The following is a 22,383-nucleotide window of genomic DNA, read 5'->3' as shown; positions in this document are numbered from 1 at the left end:
CTGCTATGCCTAGCTCTGTCACTGGTTTAGGTGTGTAACCTTGGGCAAGTCACTTAACCTCTCAGCTCCAGGAACCCTTTCTGTGAAACGGGGTTAACTCCTTTGTAAAGTTGTTTCAGATTTTAGGATGAAATGTGCCATGTAAGTGCTAAGTGGTAGTGTTATTGCCGAATGAGGCATAAAGTGTTTCTATTGTTTGCACAGAACTTGGCTCTTTATTTAGGCCTCATGCTAGGTACAACATTGTTTAAACACAGTAGCGGAATTGGAGCATGGTTCCACAGCCCATGTGCTGACTTGCACTGGGCAGGAGTGGTTAGTTTATGGCGCAATGTGGCTATTGCTAGAGATGGTCCAAAATGACCTCCCTTATTCTGACATACCTTGCACTTTTGTGTGGCGAGAGGAAGGTTTGGAATGAGAGCTTTCCTGTCTGTAATGGGCTGCACAAGAATCCAAATTGCAGTGCCTCCAGACATTTGGGAAGGGGAGTTGAAATATGAATTTTGTGTCTCAATCTAATATCTAGCTATCATGGTCACAGAAAATAACCCCCAAACCAGACCCTCTCTATCTTGGTCAGGGAAACTGTACTTAGCCCCATATTAGTGACAGCTGTGTCCAAGTGCAGTTTTAACTAGCTCATTTCAGGATCTAGTACAGGCAGGGTCTTTGCTCTGTTTATGTTATAGATTCCCATTAAAACTACCAAAGCAGCAAGGAGGCACATAGGGTAAACTGGAAAACAATGCCAGTGTTGCCAGTCCTCACAACTTTATCACAAGCTGTGAGCGATATGGTGTTCTTCTAGAGCCCTGGCTCTTGGAGTTCTGCGAATAGGTGAGAATCTCTGCTTTTTAAAAAAATGTAAGTTTCTAGTTTTCCTGATTGCAGAGACAAGCTTGAAAACATGGCCCCTAAAGGCTCAAAATTAGAAGGCAAATGAGAAGAACTCAAAAGTTTTTGTTTTTTTTTAAATCTCATAGTTTTAAGCCAGTCTTGTGGTGTTTTTGTTTTTTTTTAGATCCGACTTTTGCTTTTTGATTGTGTGGGGTTGGCAACTGTGCAGGGTCTTCTACGTGTGAACCAAACACTACGTTCTCTAGCAATCCCAAAGCACATGGGATAGCACAAATGGGGCCAGCTTAGGCAGTGTTCTACCCCTTTGTCCTTCCCCCCATTGCTTCTTTGAAGACCCTTGTATTTACACTGAGCCTCAAAGTATGGTTATAAAAAGAATAATAGTGAAATGAAAAAGATGCATGCCTAACCTCACCCTTTGGTTTCATTGCTTTTGCCATTCCTCTTGCCACTCCCTTGCTGGATGTTGTCTACTTAGATATTGGCCTTTCTCCAATCTGCCTATACAGCGCTTTTCACACTGTTGGAAATGCACAAGTAATAATCTACGAATCGCCTTACTGCTGGCGGGTTACACTCTGCTGCAGGACAGAGTGTCCCTGCAGACTTGGCCCGATGATCTTTTAAGGTAGCTCATTTGCTAGGTTTTTGATAGGCAGCTTTATCTGTTGGATAGTGATAGCTTAATGGATATTTCTTCTAAGGCCCAAATCTGTCCCAGGTCAGTTGTTTCCATGATAGTTTACCAAGCCACTTAATCTTTGGTAGATTCATCAGGTGCTGCACTGTATAGGAAATAACCCATTTCTACTCTCTATCTACTCTATGTTCTTATGTGACCCTCACCACCATAGTGTCTGAGCGCCTCTGTAGGTAGTGCTCAAAAGTACTCAAGAGACAAAACAGGCCAGTCAGAGAGCTGAACTTAAATCCTATGAGCCTCACCAGATTCCATTGTACTTGGGCTCCTGTGCTCTTGGTAATGTCGTCTGTTCTGAAGGAGATGATGCAGGAAACAAATTATACGATTTAAATACCTCCTGCTGCACAGATTGTGCTGGGAGTGGAGGCAGTAGAGTAAATTCTGATCTTTCATTGGCAATAGCTACTAGCCATATAAGTACTTTAAAAAAAAAAAAAGCCTTGTAAGTCTTTAAAAATAGCATAGATCTTGCCAGAGGTAGAAGCTATCCCTGGTTTGGCTTTAGAGCAGCAACAGTAACTTTTGGGGCACAGAGGGAATTACATTCCTCAAGTTTCCAGTCATTGTCTTTGAGCTTGGTGCCTCCTATACCATTTCACCCCTTCTCCGTGGGGGTAATTCCATCTCTCCTTTCCTGTACTTTTGCCAAGAGGTGTCAAAACTGCTTTAAAAAAAAAAAAAGCTTGATTTTGATTAATATAGAGAAACAAGACTTTGCCTGACTGATAATAAAACTGATAAATGACATTTGAATTACTTGTAGTGGTAATTTATTACATAAAATATCTTTTATTTGACATGCGATTAGTTGCTGGAAGCATCACTCAATCTGACTAGTTTATACATGCTCTGAAATGAACCCCCAGTTAAAAAAAAAAAGGGGGGGGGCTGTCTGCTCCTGGTGTTATGAAATACACTAATCTGGGAGTGAGAACAAAAATCTGACTAAATATTTAAATGATTAATTGGGTTTAGATATTTTTTACCTTTCTAGCCCCCTTAATTGCAAGCAAACTCGGGGGAGTTTCTGAGATAGGTGTGCAAAGCTGTTTGCTTATCACACTGGCATTGTCTGCATCCCTTTCCATGACTCCATTCATGCAGATTTTATACACAGTTCCTGTGTGACCTTGGGCAAATATTTATCAAGCTATCACCGTCCAATAGATGAAGCTGCCTGTAGCAAATGAGCTACCGTAAAAGATCACTTAGACTTTCTGAGTCTCAGTTTCCCCATCTGTAAAAGGGAGCAACATCCCTTCCATGCCTCAGAGGGGCTTGTGAAGATTCATTAACATTGGTGAAGGACTGAGACCCTCTGATAGAACACTTAATGGAAGTGGCAAGTGTTATTTTTTCTTCCTTCCCTATGATTAGTTCAGAATAGAAGCTAGAGCAGCACAACTGTGTGTCTCGGTGTAGTGCAATATGGGCATATGGAAACCTTGAGTGGTGAGGGACAGATGGAAGCCTAGTATCTCCAGTGACGAACGAGGGAAGCACTGCTCAGTTTCTGACTGAATAGTAGGGTTTGAAGGACTTAGTGCTTTTCACCTCCTTCACATTAACTCATTGATCCTCATAACATAAGTCTTACTATTCCCATTTTACAGATGGGGAAACTGATGCACAGAAGTTAAGTCAAGGCAGTTGGCAAGTGTCCAAGAACATAGAAGGAAGTCAGTGTAGGAGAGCTCAGGAGTTCCAAGTCTCAATCCTGGGCTTAGATAACAATTGGTAAAGAGAGAGGCTGAGAGGGGATCTTAAGCACAATTCTGATTCCGTGTGGCCTTCCCCTCTTTGTAATATCACGTGGTTGATGCAGAGTCCTCCCTGTGTCCTCTCCAATTTAGTTTCTTTCTTTCTTTCTTTCTTTCTTTCTTTCTTTCTTTCTTTCTTTCTTTCTTTCTTTCTTTCTTTCTTTCTTTCTTTTTGCCACAAGACAGAATTGTTTCACACATCTCTAAAACGAGTAAAATGGCATTTCAGCTTCTTGTCTTTATAGACTCTCTGAACTTTAGGAAAGATCATTCTGGTCCCTTTTCATTAATAATGAAAACCAGGGGGCAATAAAATGTTCTTAGCACGAGCATTTCAGGAACAGAGGGAGAGATGAGAGAGGTAAAAGGGCAAAGCTGACAGGGACCTACAGGTGTCTCTTAATTCCACCGGAGGTCAGAGCAGCTGGGGGGTAGGTGGGGACAACTAGGGGAGTCCATGCACATGGCATATTTGGGACCCATAGCACCTCTGGGATTAATTAATCCTTTATGGTTGGGAGTTCACCATCAATTGAGTTACTTTGTCATGGAATGATGTTTTTAGTCTGGGGTTCAACGCAGAGAACTGGAAATCCAAGCAAATCCAGGGTTCTAATCCCAACTGAGCCACTGACCCCCAAGCGTGACACTAGATTTCTTTTTGTTTGACTCCAGCCTTAGCTGTGATGAAATGAGATTAGAAAAGTTGTGTTATTAAGAACTGGGTGTTGCATCTTGAGCAGAGTTCTAGAGACATTAAAATGGCTAAATAAGAGATTCTCACAAACACTAAAGCTGCAGGTGCTGCGCTCACAGAGATTATTGGTTCCCCACTCATTTAGCTCTCCAGACTACTGTTGTTCATCCATTCTACCAGTTCAAGTGGCACAGGCTTTGTTCTGATTCACTCAGATTTCCACTTGGTGGGTATGCTGGGAACCATGTCCTTAAAGATAGCAGGTTACCATTATGCCTCCTTAATGGATACATTTTCTATTTATAGTGCCTGGGGGGCTGGGGTTTCGGAAGAATTCCTGCAATGAGACATGTACAAGAAGGGGTAGGCAGCAGGAAATCTCAATGGGCAGTGAGTAGGGCCCTACCAAATTCACGACCATGAAAAATGTGTCACAGACTGTGAAATCTGGTCTCCCCCCTGTGAAATTTGGTCCTTTGTGTGCTTTTACCCTATACTATGTATGGGGAAGACCCTCAAATTGGGGGTCCTGACCCAAAAGGGAGTTGCAGGGGGGGTCACAAGTTATTTTAGGGGTGTTGCAGTATTGCCACCCTTCCTTCTGTACTGCCTTCAGAGCTGGGTGGCTGGAGAGTGGAGGCTGTTGGCCGGCACCCAGCTCTGAAGGCAACGCCCCGCCAGCAGCAGTGCAGAAATAAGGGTTGCAATACCAGACCATGCCATCCTTACTTCTGCGCTGCTGCCTTCAGAGCTGGGTGGCTGGAGAGTGGCGGCTGCTGACTGAGGGCCCAGCTCTGCAGGCAGCAGTGCAGAAGTAAGGGTGGCAACACCATACCAGGCCACCCTTACTCTGTGCTGCTGCTGGCAATGGCTCTGCCTTTAGCGCTGGGCTCCCGGCCAGCAGCCACCACTCTCCAACTCTGAAGGCAGCGACACCACCACCAGCAGTGCAGAAATAAGGGTAGCAGTACTGCAACCCCCCTACAATAACCTTGTGACCCCCCAACTCCTTTTTGGGTTAGGACCCCTACAATTACAACACCGTGAAATTTCAGATATAAATAGCTGAAATCATGAAATTTGTGATTTTTAAAATCCTATGGCCATGAAATTGACCAAAATGGACCATGAGTTTGGTAGGGCCCTAGCACTGAGCAAGCAAGATAGAAGAGAGGCAGGTTTCGAGTTATCTCCACCCATTAAGCCTCTCTCTCTTCTAGAAGTCCAGTTTACGGTTTGGAGGGGACACTACGTTTCCTAAACACTAGTAGGTTACATGCAAATTTGGATCTGTCTGGCTAGAGACTGCCTGCCAACCTTCATCTCTTTGGTGTCTGCCCGCATCCTGCGACCAAACTTTAGGAAAGATCACTCTGCATCCTCTTTATTATTGATGAAAACCAGGGGCAGTACAAGATTCTTAGCAAGAGTGTTATGGGAGCTGCAAGGGGAGGTGAAAGGGTGAAGCTGGTGGAAAACTACAGGTGTCTTATGATTCTACTTGCAGGAGAGGAGCAGACTGAATCTTCACTTTGCTTTGTTGAATCTTTATGCTCCTATGCAAAACTGTGTGTGTTAAGTATCCCACACTCCTCTTCCCACCTTCTCTAGTTGTCTTAGTGCATATTCCAGCTCTGCTACCGCTGGCGTGCCTTGGCCCCTGGTCTTAATTCAGCCAAGAAAGCAATGGAATCCCCATTCATGCCTGTATTCTAAGGAAGCCATCCACAAAGACTGACACAGAACACTTTTAGGTATTCCTTCTTCTTGTAAATCCACTTAGTCGTCCTTCCCCAATCCAGGAGTTTCCCTCCACTTCCAGAGAACATTGCTCCTTTCTCTATCCCTCCTCCACTTCCTGAGATTTCTTCTCCTTCCCCTGTTTCAGAAACAGTGATCTATGAAAGCAGTCAGAGCTTGCTCTTGTGGGCTAGACTAAGCGCAAACACTTTCCAGGGTCAATGCAGCAGAGATTTGAGGGTCCTCTTCAAGAAAAGACCAGATCGCTGATGTGACTCTTAATTGCCGGTGTGATTTTGATCCCTTCCTCACTCTCTCTGGAAAGCTTTAGGAAACAAGAGTTGACACCACTTTGCCCACTTTTGCCTGAATTAGGTGTTTGGGTGAGATGCACGCAAATCCCCGAAGGCCATGCTGTGTGTAAGTTCTGACCATGCTTCTCTCTTGCTTTTGGCCATTAGGTCCCCCAGGCTCCAGATGGCGAGACTATGGTGCTTTGGCAATCATTATGGCAGGGATTGCCTTTGGCTTCCACCAGCTCTACAAGGTAAGTGATGTTCTCCCTACTCCCCTAAGGTGCCTTGGTGCTCCAGAACAACCATGGTAAAGCTGCCCATGTTCCATGCTGGCTCTTGGTTGCGATGAAATCCTTGGAGCCACTGCTCTCATCACAGGTTTCAGAGTAGCAGCCGTGTTAGTCTGTATTCGCAAAAAGAAAAGGAGTACTTTTGGCACCTTAGAGACTAACAAATTTATTAGAGCAAAAGCTATCATGAGCTACAGGCATCCGATGAAGTGAGCTGTAGCTCACGAAAGCTTATGCTCTAATAAATTTGTTAGTCTCTAAGGTGCCACAAGTACTCCTTTTCTTTTTGCTCTCATCAGTTCTCCTTTGGGTGTTTGTGCGGAGCTGTATGGACAGTCTGATGTGGAAATGCAGTAAGTGGTGAGCAGGTCTCTTAGCTCTGGTCTACACTAGGGTGGGGGATCGATCTAAGTTACGCAACTTCAGCTACGTGAATAATGTGGCTGAAGTTGATGTACGTATATCAATTTACCGTGGTGTCTTCACCACGGTGAGTCTACTGCTGCCGCTCCCCTGTCGACTCCACCTGCGCCTCTCGCGGCGCTGAATACTGGAGTCGACGGGAGAGTGGTTGGGGATTGATCGCGGCTTGCCGATCCGGTGGGTAGTGAAGACATACTCTTACACTAATAATAATCATACCTAGCGCTTATCTACTGCTTTGCATCAGCAGATCTCAAAGTGCTTTATAAATGAGGTCAGTATCATTATCCCCATTTTTTTCAAATGGGGAAACTGGCAGAGGGAGATGAAGTGACTAGCCCAAGGTCGCCCAGCAGGCCAGGGGCTGAACCAGGAATAGAACCCAGGTGTCCCGAGTCCAGTCCATTGCTTTAACCACTAGATCACATTGCCTCCATGAACTAGAGACGCATCTCTTTTGGCTGGTCAGGAGGTTGAAGGGAAGGTTTTTAACTCCAGCTCTATCAGCTTCCCAGTGGATGTGTACAGCAAGTGTGTAGACATACACACCCACCCTGCATTTTTCTGGTTGAACATATTTTCACTCTCTGTCACGACAGACCTGTTCCCCAGTTCTGCAGGGAGTAACATGATAGAAGCTGTTGGGAGAGAACTCAAAGCATTGGTTGTATAGCAAGGCATGGGGCAAAGGCCAAGTGACTCCAGCCCCAGTGAAGTGCAGCAGCCACTCACTCTGGTACATTACGTTTCACTTGCAAGTGTGTGTGTTTGGGAGGTTGGAATGAGATGGAAAGTAACAACTGGCTAATTAAAGAGTTTTGTTTTTTTTTTAAATTGGGCAAATTGATGTGCTTGGCAAAGCCCATGTTTAAAGCTAAATGTTTTTTTAAACACCCTTGATCCTTTTTATTTTTCCCTTCTATTAATTACCTTGGCCTGGGGAAGGTCAGTATGGGGAGTATGTCCCAGGATTGCACAAGGTAGCTTCTAAGATGGCCGTTCAGATTGTCCCCTTGCTCCTGACTCTCTATGTTGAGCAATGATGCTGACCTTCCTGGTCCATTCAGTACTGTAAAGGCTGGTGTGGGGGGTTGATAAATGCCCAGAGTGATGCTCAGAGGAAGGAGCTACTGGTTTTTACTGGATTCATAATAGGTTGGCCTGGAGGGCCTTATTGCTATTGTAAAATGACAACTACCACAAAAACATCAATTTTTTTATTTAAAATTTCTGACACAGTCTCAGTGATGGTGACAATAGACTGCATCCCACTGCCATTCTCTTTGTGTGCAGATCCCCTCTTCACCTCTCCATCCAGACCAGGGGTCGGCAACCTTCGGCATGCGGCTCATCAGGGTAATCCGCTGGTGGGCTGCAGGCCGAAGTTTGCCAACCCCTGATCCAGACCATACAATACACCTTGGTTATCCAGCAGAGGCCCCTGTTCCCTTATGGGAGCTGAAGATGCCTTGGGTCAGCTCCCCAAGTGCAACTGGTGCATAAATTCCTTTGACAGACGATGCAATTTTTGTGCTTGTGCTAGTGGTCCTCATCTGAAAAATAAAGACACCTTGCCAAGCCATTGGTATGAGTGTTCCAGGAGGTTCAGAACAGAACCTTCTGTTTGTTGCACTTTGTTTTCTATGGGAGTCATCAAAAGCAGCTTGCTTCTCAGAATGGTGGATGGAAGAAAGTAGAGTGACTGTGTGTGCATATGAGACTATCTGCAGAGACGGGTAGATTTCTATATACCCCACAGCACTTAGTTCAAGAGGAGGAGGATGCTGTCCCACACTCCTCAGGCCTGTCTCAGAACCATATCTTTGAATATGTCTCTCTGGAAGCATGTACATCAAAAGCCAGGATACCAGGGAGCTGTTAGGCAAGCTGTTCCCTTGTAATTGAGTCTATTTCTGTGTCCTGGCTAACCCCCTCTCTCCTTTATCCCTCTTGCCCCAATCATGCTATGTCTGAATGTGCTCTTGTTACACTCCACACTCAGTTCAAGTGTCCTATGCCCCAGAAGGGGTCACAGTAATTAGGGATGGCTACAACGTGTTAGATCAAGTCCATCCCCTACAAGGGGAGGCTGAGTTTGATTTCATCGCTACTGGCTATGCTGTCAGTGAGCTGCCACCAGTCCTCTAGTGTCCTGACACCTCTGTATCAGCACCTCCCTTGCCCCTGCCTTCATGGCTTTCTGCCTCCATTCTTGTTACCTCAGATCCCCTCTACCTTTGCTCCATCTCCTCTGCTCTCTCATTCCCGTTTCCCCAGATCTCTGCTCTTTACTGCCACTATCCTGCTTCCTAGTCTCTATAATCTCTGTCATTTCCCCTTCCTTCTACTCTTATGCCCCCCAGCCCCTCCATATCTGTGCTCCCCTCTTCTCCCTGGTCTGCATCTCCTGCCTTGTGGGTACAGCTAGAGTCACATGAGAGGTGAGTGCAGTGGGATTGAAATCCTTCTGGATGTGGGTAGGGAAGGGGCTGTAGGGTGAGAATTTTCCTAAATACATCCAAGAACCCTCCCTCAGCGCCTCAGGAAAAAAGAGCACAAAAGTCCTACCATCCTGTTTTGTGATTTATGTGAATGCCTTCTTCCAGGGGACCTGGAACCTCACCATCTGTGATCATGGTAGTTTCTGGGATGGGGGTAGAGATGTCTGGCAGGCTCTGAGGTACTTGGGGTGGGTTAGAAGGAACCCCTTGCATATCCCCATCTTTAACAACATCTCCATGCTCTGTGCAGAAATACCTACTCCCTCTCATCATGGGAGGCAAAGAAGACAGAAAACAACTTCAGAGGATTGAGGCGAACATTTCCGAGATGAGTGGCAGCGTGACACAGACAGGTAAAGATTAATGACTCCATCAATTTGCCCCTCAAAGCCCTTCTCCCTGCATCCTCCATCCTACCTAGACCCCCCTTCCCTTCCATCTCCACTTTATGTGGTGACTTCATTTATCTGCTCTGAGAATCTGTTCACATTTGCAAATGAAGCTGCCGTCATTTCGGTTTAATTTGAAATTGCTTGTTTACTGTCGGCGCGGCCTCAATTAATTATGTTTTTACGGAAAGGCTCCCAACCTCAGAATATTAATAAGGGGAATAAAATGACAGCCTTTCAGAGGGCTGTAAAGTTCATTTTTAATTTCTGCTTCTCTGAGGTTTTCAGGGGGTTTTTTTTTGGTGGTTTCTCCCCCGTTGTCTCCAAGAATCCAAAGCAGGGTCAAGAGAGTCTGTAATTATTGTGCCTCCACTGACTCCAGCCACCTTCTCTGTTATTGACTCCATAGGGCGCCTGTTCATTACCTAGTGCCCTAATGATGGCCCAGATTAGCTGTTACCTGTCATGCCAATAAAGTTTTTTTTTTTTATCAACTTGTTTACTGGATGGAAACTCCAGATAAAACCACCAAAGCTGTAGGCAGTTCCCCTCCATCCAGACACAAGTTCCTGTTCCAGGAGAAGTTTTCCACTGGGAAGATTTCTGTTGAAATCCAGGAGAGGGTGCTAAATGTGTGTCCAGCTGTTGGCAGAAGAGAGAGCATGGCAAGTTTGTTACCGCCATCATGGGGTGAAAGGGCAGGTGGTCTGATGGTGAGAGGGTGCTAACTGGACCTGCTGGTGGAGGCAGTGGATAAAAGAGGCTTGCCTTCTTTTCTCACTCCATCCTGGGATTGATTCAGGCACCTGTCTGTTTCAAGACTAGAGATAAACCCCAAGTATCATGTGCCTGTGTGAGGCCCGAGGTAGATAAATGATACAAACATTGTATAAATTCAGAGAGATGTACAAATCATAAACTGAGATAATTAGAAGGGAGAGGTTTTGGATGGATATACTGTGAGCTATAGACATCTATACAATGGAAAGATAAACTAGAAATACTGAAGGTTAGATGCAGTGCAGGTAGATTACCCATAGTGCAAATAATTTATATGGATTAGAGCGAGCGGGTGTCTGTAGATAAATTAGATATAGCAGGAATAGAGGCATCTTGTAGCTAGACAGCAGGAAGGGCACGTGTGTGTGTGTGTGTATTTCTCAGTTTAACAGAAACTCTCCTGCTTTTTCATCCCACAGTCACTCAGTTGCAGACAACTTTAGCCTCCGTCCAGGAACTGCTGATGCAGCAACAGCAGAAAATCCAGGAGCTCACCCAAGAGCTGGCTGCCGCCAAGGTACTCACCTCCATCTCTTCACTAGTCCACCCTTCAGAAATTCTCTTGCCCTTTTTAGTGTACATGGCTTCCCTAGCCCATAACTTTATCCTATCTGGCCAGTTTCTGTATGCAGCCTTGTCTCTCAAGGGTGTTTGTATAGAGCAATGCGTGCTGACTGGGTGCTTCAGGCTAAACATATATGGCTACTGAGAGGGCTTTGTTTCATGATGTTCTTTGCATCTTTCATGTTCACAATCTCCTTAATTGCTCTCAGCTGTGCAACTAGTGTCCCTTGTAGGAGAGCTCATTGTATATCCAGTTGGAGTAATAGGGAGCAGGATTGGCTCATGGACTGAAGGAGGAAAAGGGTAGAGGTAGATGTTTTGTGTGTATTTTCATCTTGTCTGTCTGCATGTCTGTTAACCAATGTATGTATCCTATGCCCATCACCGTGGTATCTCAGTGCAAATCAGTGCAAAGTAGTCAAACACAGATCGGTTGGATTATATGACTCAGGGGAATGGGCTGTGGACTCTTGCATTTAAGTCGCCGATTGCACTCCAGGCCAGGTAATGACTGAAGGTTACCACCATCCGATGGCTGGTTGGTGGCCTGCGTGAATGGTTTTGGTGGTTTTAGTACAACAGGTGGTGCCACTACCATATTTGGCACTAACTGTCAGCCTCTTTGGCACTCTCAGTGGGGAGGGCAAGGACCCTCCACAGAACAACCAAAGCACAGGAGCAGTGCAAGCTCCTAACGAGAGGGGCCATCTCTCAGGCTGAGAATGTGTGTCCAGCTGTTGGCAGAAGTAGTATTAGTGTATTAGTGGTAGTGTATTCTCCATGGCCCATGCAGTCCTTGGTGCCTGTGTGGAGACTGCCAACAAGGAGACCAGTCTGCCAATAATGGCTGGCGGTTTTGCCATGTGGATACTTGTGAGTTTGGAAATTGGGCTGAGACCCACTGAAATCAGTTCGCATTGTGGCAACAACAGTGCTTTTCATTGTCCTTGGCCTCCCAGCCACCACCAGATGTCAATCGTTCCTGAATGGGGCTGGACTTGAACTGGTGCCCTAGAGGTGAAAACCTTCCTCTTATTATCAAAGCAGAACAGTCAGCCCCCTCCTTTGATTGTCAACAACCTCTGCAGAATGGGAGCTTTAGCCCTCTATATAGCAAGATCCCTGAAACAGTTAGGTGTTTGTAGAGCAGTCCTCCATCTACATCAGTAACAGTCCTTCTTTCCCAGGCTCCAGTCTCTTGTAAACCCTTTGATAGTGTGTAGCTGGTGGGCCACCTCTGGCTGTGCAGTGAATATACCTTACAGTAGGAATCAACTGTAAACCCAGCCATGAAAGTCAATTTATGGTCACATCTATCCACTCCAGTTTTCCTTGGGAACTGTGGCCCATCAATGGCCTGGAGCCAGTCCGGAAATTGGAAAACTGTTTTCAGGTTGTAAGTGTTAAGATTAAGACCACATGTTGGGCTCTCAGAAGGGAAAAGGGCATAGGAGTATTGCTGGTTTAGAGAGTCTTTAAAAAGTTCTCCCTCCCTTCCCTCCTCTTCTGCGCTGAAATGGTAGCACACACTGTTATGGTATCTCAGCCTCATATGTACAAAGAAAGACTTGGGCAACACCACAGATCAAGGATTAAAGCTGTGTTTTCTCAGCTGTAATGTAAGTTTTTATATCTGTTTTTCAAACTCCTACTGGCATGCTGTAAAAAATTAAAAAGAGGGGTTTTAAAAGTAATTTAAAAACTACATAAAAACTCAAGCCTTGAATTTTCTACAACTGTTTTTTAAAGAGACTAGCTAAAAAGCCCCAGATGTCAGATTTTATTTCTAAATCCTAGGCATCTGGCACCATATGTGTTTTGGAAATTTGAGTCCTGTGCAGGCCGGTGAGTGGAAATCACTCCCTTGTTAATGTGCTGATGTAGCTTTCAAAGTCTTGGAGAGCCAGAACAGTGGCTCCTGGATTCTCACTGTCGGAGGGCTGGGAGTGTGAATCCCAAGGGAACACATCTGTGTTTATCACCGCTACTACAGACTGAGTCTCTCCCAGCTGGAATCATTGTAGGGAATGTTGGCTGTGAAGGTGCTTATGTCTGTCCAGCCCCAGCTGAAGTCTATGTAAGGAATGAGTAGGCGCATTGGCTGTGGGGGAGTTACAGTCCCAACTTCTCCCAGTAGGAATTAGCATGGGGGAGTTTGCAGCTACTCCAGTCCTGGCTTCTCCCGGGGGGAAATGGATTGGAACACTGGCTGTGAGGGTGCTCACAATCACTCCATTCCCAATCCCTGCCAGCAGAAATCATTGTAGACAGTGCTGGCTGTGGGGGAATTCACAGTTACTCCATATGAACTAAACTCTGACAAGTCAAGTGCAAAAGTATAGTTAAGCCAAAAAAGAATTTGAAGAGCAAAAAGATACAAAAAGAATTTTTTAAAGTACTTCAGAAGCAGGAAGTCTGCCAAAAAATTAGTGGGGCCACTGGACGATTAAGGTGCTAAAGAAGCACTCAAGAAAGACAAGGCCATTGTGGAGAAGCTAAATGAGTTCTTTGCATCGGTCTTCACTGCCGAGGATGTGAGGGAGGTTCCCACACCTGAGCCATTCTTTTTAGGTGACAGATCTGAGAAACTGTCCCAGATTGAGATGTCAATAGAGAACGTTTTAGAACAATTTGATAAATTGAACAGTAATAAGTCTCCACATCCAAATGGTATTCACCCACAAGTTCTGAAGGAGCTCAAGTATGAAACTGCAGAACTACTAGCTGTGGTATGTAACCCATTGCTTAAATCAGCCACTGTACTGGATGACTGGCAAATAGCTAATATAACACCGATTTTTTTAAAATGCTCCAGAGGCAATCCTGGGAATTACAGGCCAGTAAGCCTAATTTCAGTACCAGGCAAACTGGTTGAAACTGTAGTAAAGAAAAGAACGATCAGACACACAAATGAACAAAGTATAATGGGGAAGAGTGAACATGGCATTTGTAAAGGGAAATCATGCCTCACCAATCTATTAAAATTCTTTGAGGGTGCCAACAAACATATGGACAAGGTGATCAAATTGACCTAGTGTACTTGGACTTTCATGAAGCCTTTGACAAGGTCTCTCACCAAAGGCTCGTAAGCAGTCATTGGATAAGAGGGAATGTCCTCTCATGGATCAGTAACTGGTTAAAAGTTAGGAAACAAAGAAAAGCAATAAATAGTTTTCACGATGGAGAGAGATAATAGCCAGGTCCCCCAAGGATCTGAACTGGGACAAGTGCTATTCAACATATTCATAAATGATTGGGGGGAAAGCAGTAAACAGTGGGGTGGAAAAGTTTACAGAAGATACTAAGTTACTGAAGATAGTTAAGTCCAAAGCTGATTGCAAAAAGTTACAAAGGGATCTCAAAGAATTGGGTGACTGTGCAACAAAATGGCAGATGAAATTCAATGTTGTGTAATGCACATTGGAAAACATAATCCCAACTATACATACAAAATGATGGGGTCTAAATTAGCTGTTACCACTCAAGAAAGAGATCTTGGAGTCATTGTGGATAGTTCTCTGGTAACATCTGCTCAGTGTGCCGAATCAGTCAATAAAGCTAACAGAATGTTAGGAACCATTAGGAAACAGATAGCTAATAAGACAAAATATCATAATGCCACTAAATAAATCCATGATATGCCCAGATCTTGAATGCTGCATGCAGTTGTGGTCACCCCATCTCAAAAAAGATATATTAGAACTGGAAAATGTGCAACAAAAATGATTAGGGGTATGGAAGAGCTTCTATATGAGGAGAAATTAAAAAGACTGGCACTGATCAGCATAGAAAAGAAATGACTTGGGGGGGTATGGAAGAGGTCTATAAAATCTTGAATGGTGTGGAGAAAGTGAATAAGGAAGTGTTATTTACCTCTTCACATAACACAAGAGTCAGGGTTCATCCAATGAAATTAATAGGCAGCAGGTTTAAAACAAATGTAAGGAAGCACTTGTTCACACATCGCACAGTCAACCTGTGGAACTCATTGCCAGAGGATGTTGTGAAGGCCAAAAGTATAAATTGGGAGGATATAAGTTCATAGCTGTTAGTTAAGATGGTCAGGGACACAATCACATACTCTGCATGTCCCTGACTGGACAACAGGGGATGGATTGCTTGATAATTGCCCCATTCTATTTATTGCCTCAGAAGCATCTGGCACTGGCCACTGTTGAAAAACAGACTACTGAGCTAGATGGACCATTGGTCTGACTCAGTATGGCCATTCTTGTATTCACTGTGGGGATTAGATGAGGGGCACTGTCAATGCAGGAGATTATTTCTTTTTCTGAGCACGCTTCCCTTAGCCTTGTTTACATGGAAAGTAAAATCAGTCTGGTCATGGGAAGCTGTGATATTGCTTCTAGTCCCATGAATGTATAAAACAAAAACTGCCAAGTTGTTATTTGCAGCAAATCTTCCCAAAGCAGGGCCTTGCCCCAGTTTCCATCCACTCTCTGACAGACATCACTGTGCAATATTGATGTGGTGCCAATAGCAGCTGTACCAGAGTTCTGTGAGTTGCTCATCCTCTTTCCCCACCAAATTGCGCTCTTTGCCTTGAAATGTCCAGAGGAGAGTGTCTCGTGCAGCTGCTTCCTGGAGATAGAAAAGCAGTACTTGTGGCACCTTAGAGACTAACAAATTTATTAGAGCATAAGCTTTTGTGAGCTACAGCTCACTTCATCGGATGCATTTTTTTTCCACCAAATGCATCCGATGAAGTGAGCTGTAGCTCACGAAAGCTTATGCTCTAATAAATTTGTTAGTCTCTAAGGTGCCACAAGTACTGCTTTTCTTTTTGCGAATACAGACTAACACGGCTGCTACTCTGATTCCTGGAGATAGAATCTGGTAGCTCAGGCACAGCTCTAATTGTTCTGATCTAGGGGAGAGTCCTTTGGGCTTTTAAACATCTATTGCACAGTCCCCCTAGAAACTCAATGTAGTACAGTCTGGTGGCAGTTTTTTTGGTGATCTAGGAGAGATTGAGTTAGTGTTCTCAGTCCAGTGTCTAGCCTGCAGATACTCAGATTATAATCTGCTCCCTTGTCTGAGGGCAATGTCAGGAAAAAGAGAAGGAACTGACTCTACATTATAGACATGAGGTGACAATTTCAAATCACCTAAATCCCACCAACTTTCAGTGGGACATGGGATCCTAAATCACTCATGGGCTTTTGAAATTTTTACTCAAAATCCCATACCCTTTTTCCTAGAAGTAGTCTGTCCAGGTCAGGGCTGAGCATGTTGGCAGGACCATGTGAGGAAGCTTGCATTGCTTCTGTGCCTGGTTGCCCTTGGTTTTCTTACAGACACCTTGCTGTAGGGATCTCTGTTCAGCACCCTAGGAAATACTAGCGTCTCCTTTTTTTTAAAAAAAAAGAAGAAAACTCCCTTTGGGGTGCTTTAGCAAAGGCCAGGCTTGGTGCATTGATCCTAGTCTGTGCAAGTGTGTTGGAAGTGGTTAACCCTTCCCAAGAATGGAAGAGAAATCTTTGACTCCTCCTAGAATCAGAGCAAAGAACTTTTCCTAGGAGGCTGTCAATAGAACAGTTGGCCTGTTTGGGGAAAAACTCAGGTACATAGCTCACATTGCGGAAATCCCTCTTCCCAGCATCAAGAGGTTTTAAATGCCAGATCCCAGGAACAATGGCCCATTGCTGAAGACTCTGGGGGTGGAGAGGGAGGGTAGGAGGGAGAACAGCTCTGAGTTATCCCCCAATCCACTCTCTCACCATTGCCTCTTCCATTTGTGTCATAGGCCACCACTTCCACCAACTGGATCCTGGAGTCACAGAATATCAATGAATTGAAATCTGAGATCTACTCATTAAAAGGGCTCCTTCTAAACCGGTATGGAGGGGTGTGTCAGTGGGATAGCAATGTGAGGAGGGTGACACTCCTTGGGATTCCCTCAGGAGGGAGGAGGGCATTACCGGGAGGAACTAGAACTAACCCTGCCCCCCTGTCAATGCTCTTTAATAATATCACTTTGCACTTCAGTGTTGCCTTCTATCCAAGGGTCTCAGAGCACTTTACAAACATGTATTAAACCTCACGGTGCCCCTGGGAGATAGGTAACTTCTATTGTTTCCATTTGGGGTAGAGATTGACTGACACATAGCTAGTGAGTGGCAGAGACAGGAATGGGGCTCACATCTGTGAATTAACCACAAGATTACCCTCTTCCCCTAAAGCGTCTCTTATAGTCATTGGCTCTTAGTTCTTCCCACCCTGCCTTGTCTATTTGCCCAAATGTAACAAAGTCTGCCCATCATCACTGCTCTATGACATAGGTAGGGTCAAAGACCCATTTAAGATGAGACCAAGCAGCTGCTGGATGTAAGCAGGTGCACTAACTGGCTGCAGAGGCCTAGAAATTGGGTTGGGCTTGATTTTCTTTTAAGCTGCACCTGAAGGACTTTGCCCTACTCCAGCGGGAATCACAGTAGAAAGCTTTGGGGAATTGGGGTCATGTCATGTCACTCTCTGGCAGAAGTCACAGGTCCTGTCTCCATCCATTTGGGTCACATTAGCCTCATTTTAGGAGCAAGGACATTGGCTATTAAATCCTCTCCATGAGGGCGGGGGTTGGGGGAGAAGTGCGTCACTCAGAGATGTTTGGACAGAGCTCACAAGCCTGGCCACCCTTTGGCATGGCTTTCTGTCTCAGGCCAGATGAACAGCACAATTCACAGGGTTGCTTATCCCTTCACCTTTCCAGTGAGGAGGGTTCTGCCTGGGTTCATGTATTTGGCCTGGATGGCCCCTGCTCCCTGATGTTGATGGGCAGCAGTGGGATAGTGCTCCCTGAAGTGGGCGAGGGGACAGCTGTCATTAAGGGAAATTCATTGTTTTTGTGGAGCCGGGGGTTAAGTGCTTTTGGGGGAAAAAAAATGAAATTAAAAAAAAAAGGCATATCTCCCTGCAGTGAGCAGGCGGCAGCAACACTGGAGCCAAGAAAGTCTCCAAATTGAATTTCTTGATAGCATTTATGATCCTGGTGAATAATGCAGGCATTAGCTTGTTTGCACTCGGACGAGATGGAGGCTAGAACGGCAGAGCTCCTCCAAGGCCACTGGCAGAGGGAGGGAGGTGAGTGCAGTTGTTTTTAGGTCTGCCGAAGAAAATTAAATCTGTTGCATTGGCCTCATTTGAACGCTCCCTGCAGAAAGGCAGCTGGCCTCCCTGGGTCTCTTCTGGAGCAATCCTTGGCACAAGCCAGCTCAACACACAGAGCATGTGAACCCTTCCCCACACTCACTTCCTTTTTAAGGGCCTGATCCCATATCTCTATGCATGCTGAATTCCCACTCTCATCAGTAGGAGCTGGGGCTGCGTGAGGAATACAGGATCGGGTCCTGGTGAGTCCCTTTCAGGGTGACAGATGTGTTTCCGAAGGCACCTGATGGAGCATGCCACCCACGACACTACCTTCTTCCCTCTTCCCCCATGTGGTTACTTGGGCTGCCACTAGGGACAGATGGATCAGCTCCTCAGCTGGTGTCAATTGGTATAATTCCGTGGAAGTCAGTGGCGCTAAACTGCTTTACAATTGCTGAGGCTTTAGCCCAGATCGGTACAGTGCACACTGGACTTGGACTTCAGTGAGCTAGTGCGTGTGTGAGCACACACGTGCATGGGGGAGATGGTGGGGAACCAGGCTGCCATTTCACTGTGACTCAGACATTGGTTGGGGTTGAAGCTCCTGACTCCTCACACAGATGGGAATGATCTTCCCCAAGCTGCAATGGTTGTGGAGGGACAATGAAACCTCCCTGTCTGTCCAGAGGCAGCACTCTCTAGTGACTACAGCTTGGTGGGGGGACTTGTAGTCAGGACCCCTAAGCTCTAGTCCCTGCTCCCTCTATGAAGTTGGCCAAGTCTCAGTCTCTCACCGCTTCAGTTTGCCCAGCTCTGAACAGGGATGGTATTTCCTTCTCATGCACGGGCTCAATTCCTGGATGCTTGTAAAGTGCTTTGACGTCCTGGCACAAGAGGGGAAGGAGCCTCGTTACTATTCATTTATTACAGAGGAGAGTTGAGATCCCAGTCCCACCTTCTGTGACTCCCTGAGCATGTCGTGCGTCCGGGAGGCTGATCCCTTCTCTGATGATTCCCCCTTGCAGTGCTTGTATTAAAAGCTACTTTTTCTCCTTTCCCTCCCCCCAAGGAGGCAGTTCCCTCCTTCCCCTTCAGCTCCCAAGATCCCATCATGGCAAATCCCAGTGAAGCCTTCCTCGCCCTCCAATCCTGTTGCTACCAACCACAACAGCAGCAGTGACATCTCGCCCGTCAGCAACGAGTCCACCTCCTCGTCACCCGTGAAGGAGAACCACAGCCCAGAAGGGGCAACGGTCAGCTGCCATCTGCTGAGTACGGAGGAGGAGGGCAAGGTGGTGATGGACGTCAAGGGCCAGGTGCGAATGGAAGTGCAGGGCGAGGAAGAGAAGAGGGAGGACAAAGGGAATGAGGAGGAAGAGGACGATGAGGATGATGATGTCAGCCATGTGGATGAAGAGGAGTGCCTGGACGTTCAGACCGAGGACCGACGAGGAGGGGATGGGCAGATTAACGAGCAGGTGGAGAAGCTACGGAGACCTGAAGGGGCCAGCAATGAGAATGAGATCGACTAGGGTGAATGGGCTTCTTCCCATCCCACCCTGCATCTGTCCAGCCTTCCCCCAGCCCCTGGTGCCTCTTTCATTCGGTGGAGAGAACTCTCCCCTCAGCCCTGCCCCCCCCCCCAGTGATTCGCCCATGATTCACCTCGAGTAGCGTCCTAATCCTCCAGTGAGCAAGGCGAGTTCTGTGTCACCCCAGGGCCATGCAGCTTTGCAGTGGCTTCTTTTCCCTCTCCGCCCCAGCACCACTGGAGGAATCTGAGCTTAGGCTAGAAGAGTACTCACCTGACCATGCACCACAGCTAGAGAAACAAGTTCCCTTGTATCCAGCGTCCTTCCTGAACCAGCCAGCTCCTCGCTGCTTCCTAGAGATCTTCCATCCAATCTTAGAAACAGGCCTGCCCCAGCCCCTTCTCATCCCCAATCCTTTAACTGTTTCTCAGTCTGAAACCACTTCTGCCCAACCCCTGAAATTTCCCATCAGGTTTTAGTCCTGAAATTAGATGGTGTGCCATCCCCAAACTGGCCACCCCCAGGCTGTTTCTGTCTCTGAGATCCGTGTCAGATCTGCCTCCCAGTCCAGCCATCCCCCTCCCCAAACCTCGGGCCAGGCCCAGTTCCTGAAACCATCCAGCCTTTGAGAAGTTCTTGTGGAGTCCAAAGAACAGTACTCTTGCATCCTGCTCTCCCCTCCACACCCCTGCAGCCTCTTGCTAGAGGCCAGACCCATGCCTCCTGATCATAAGAGCAGGAAGCCTCCTTACTAATTACCCTCAGGTGAAAGGCCTTCTCCTGTTAGTATGATTCTCACCTGGATTGCCCACTTCAATTTGTCGCTGCTCTCCCATGCAGAGAAGAGGAGCTCATGTCCGTGTTTGGCATCTTCCGTTCTATTGACAGCCCAGCCTGAATGGATCTGGTGTCTTGGCTGCTGGCATAGTTGATTAGTTCTGAATCTCGGCAATAGTTCTTAGCCCATCTTCCTCCCTAAATAAGGAGAGAGCCCACCAGAAACAGTTAGTCGAGACTTGTGTCGGAGCAAAGTATACACACCCTCCTCAGCAAGGTGCTGTTCACGGCGTGGAGAGCACTTCCAGAGCAGAGATGTACCCCTTCCCCTCCCCACCTACCCCACCTCAGCCCTCTTTGCCCTACACGGGCTAAAAACAAAAACAAACCAAGAAGTTTTGAAACCTCTTGTTTGCAGCATTGTGTTCTCAACTGGTAAAATGGTGCTGTCTGATTCTTATTCACTGCATAAGAGCCTCTTAGCAGAGCAATTCCTGTAACATCTGAGTCTCACTGTCGTCCTCACCAAGCAAACGTGCTCGTCCGTGTGATCATGTATAGATTTCAAATATAAAATACGATTGTATATAATTGTAATAAATATGGGTTACCACTATTTAACACCAGGCTGCCAGGATTGCTGCTGCTTTTGTTTTCTGAGGAGTGGGGAGGGAAGTGAAAGGGAGGGAGGGAGGGCAGGCTCCAGAAATGGAGCCCCTATAAAAACATAAGGTTGGTTTTGTGTTCAGCTGCTGCAGTACACGGCTCTCCCAGCAAGGGGTAGCACAAGGGATCACAGAGATGCTCTGTGATTGGGGCTACTGACAGCTACTCCGGGGCCCTTGTCTCCCAGCAGGAGCTACTGCAGGGAACAGTATAAGTAGCTCTGGCTGTGCCATAACTTGAAACTGCCCTTGTCTAAACTTCTTAGTAGGAGGCACTACAGGGGATGGTGTAGGTGCATCACCTGTGAGGTAACACATACTCCAGTCCCCCTGTCATCCAGTAGGAGGTGCTGCGGGGAATGATGTGCTGCATCTCTTGGCTATCTAGCCCCACCTTCTCCCAACAGGAGGCACTGCAAGGCATGGCGTATAGCAGCTCATAGCTGCTATCATACCATCTTCATTCAACTGAAGTATTTGGCTTCCTTCTTAAAAACGAGGGATTTACTTGATTCCTGGGTATTTGTGTGTCTGGTACATGGTGACATTTTCCTGCTCAGGGGGAGAGAAAGGGACCTTCAGATTACTGTATTTAGACCTGCTGTTGAATGTGATGATTTCTCATTCCTTAAATGGACGAGTATCTTCCCTCAGGAGTCTCTCTCTCCCCCCCTCCCCTCCTTTAACGTTCACAAAGAACGTTGCATTTAGCTAAAACAGGGCAAATTAGAGAGTGTTTAAAAGCAGAAGCTTTCTTTGGGCGATGGCACTCTGTTTTTCCCCAAGCCAAGAATCTTTGTGAAATGGAAACACAAGGCGAACGTGGGGATGTAATGAAAAAGTATTGCCCTGCCCGTGTACATTTTATATACATAGAAGGGTTTGAAAATAGAAAGTGCCTGGACAAGAGCAGTCAGTGAAATGTGGAAAATATGTTGCTGAGGTATGTGCCTTGCGGAGTGACTTACGAGGTTTACAGCACAGGCAGCCCGAAGCTTTTTTTCCCTTCCCTCCATGCTCCCAGTAGATGGTTGCTTCATTAACAAGATGTGTTTGCTACAGGTTTTTCAAACCTTGCTTTGCTTTCTGGTGTAGTGGCACAAAGTGATTCTCCTCCCCTTCCCAAATTTTCCAGGCCTTGAAAACCTTGCTCTCTTGCTAAGTCAAAGCCTGCCTGTTCTCTACCCAATGTACGTCCCCTGCCAGTAGGATCAGAGCTCCTGTTGGTCACAAAACTTAACCCTGGGCATCTTGCTGCTGATACTGTGTTTATTTGCTCACAAGTGCTGCCTAAG

At 46.2% G+C, this 22,383-nt stretch overlaps 1 protein-coding gene across 3 annotated transcripts in view; it reads left to right on the top strand.

Moving 5' to 3' along the window:
- PEX14 (peroxisomal biogenesis factor 14) overlaps positions 1-22,383 on the top strand; it is a 193,235-nt gene that overhangs the window by 83,224 nt on the left and 87,628 nt on the right. For 2 of the 3 annotated variants that reach the window (XM_038377115.1, XM_043499971.1), the window contains 5 exons: positions 6,223-6,308; positions 9,522-9,624; positions 10,860-10,957; positions 16,772-16,863; positions 19,184-21,049. In XM_038377115.1, coding sequence (XP_038233043.1) covers positions 6,223-6,308; positions 9,522-9,624; positions 10,860-10,957; positions 16,772-16,863; positions 19,184-19,646 — 842 coding nt within the window. In that variant the 3' untranslated portion in view covers positions 19,647-21,049. Of the gene's footprint in view, positions 1-6,222; positions 6,309-9,521; positions 9,625-10,859; positions 10,958-16,771; positions 16,864-19,183; positions 21,050-22,383 lie in introns of those variants that run through there. The other variant, XM_043499972.1, reaches the window with a different exon arrangement.

This window comes from Dermochelys coriacea, chromosome 18 (genome assembly GCF_009764565.3).
Source record: "Dermochelys coriacea isolate rDerCor1 chromosome 18, rDerCor1.pri.v4, whole genome shotgun sequence".
In the NCBI taxonomy this organism is placed as follows: Eukaryota; Metazoa; Chordata; order Testudines; family Dermochelyidae; genus Dermochelys; species Dermochelys coriacea.
This window is presented reverse-complemented; position numbering and strand designations above follow the sequence as displayed.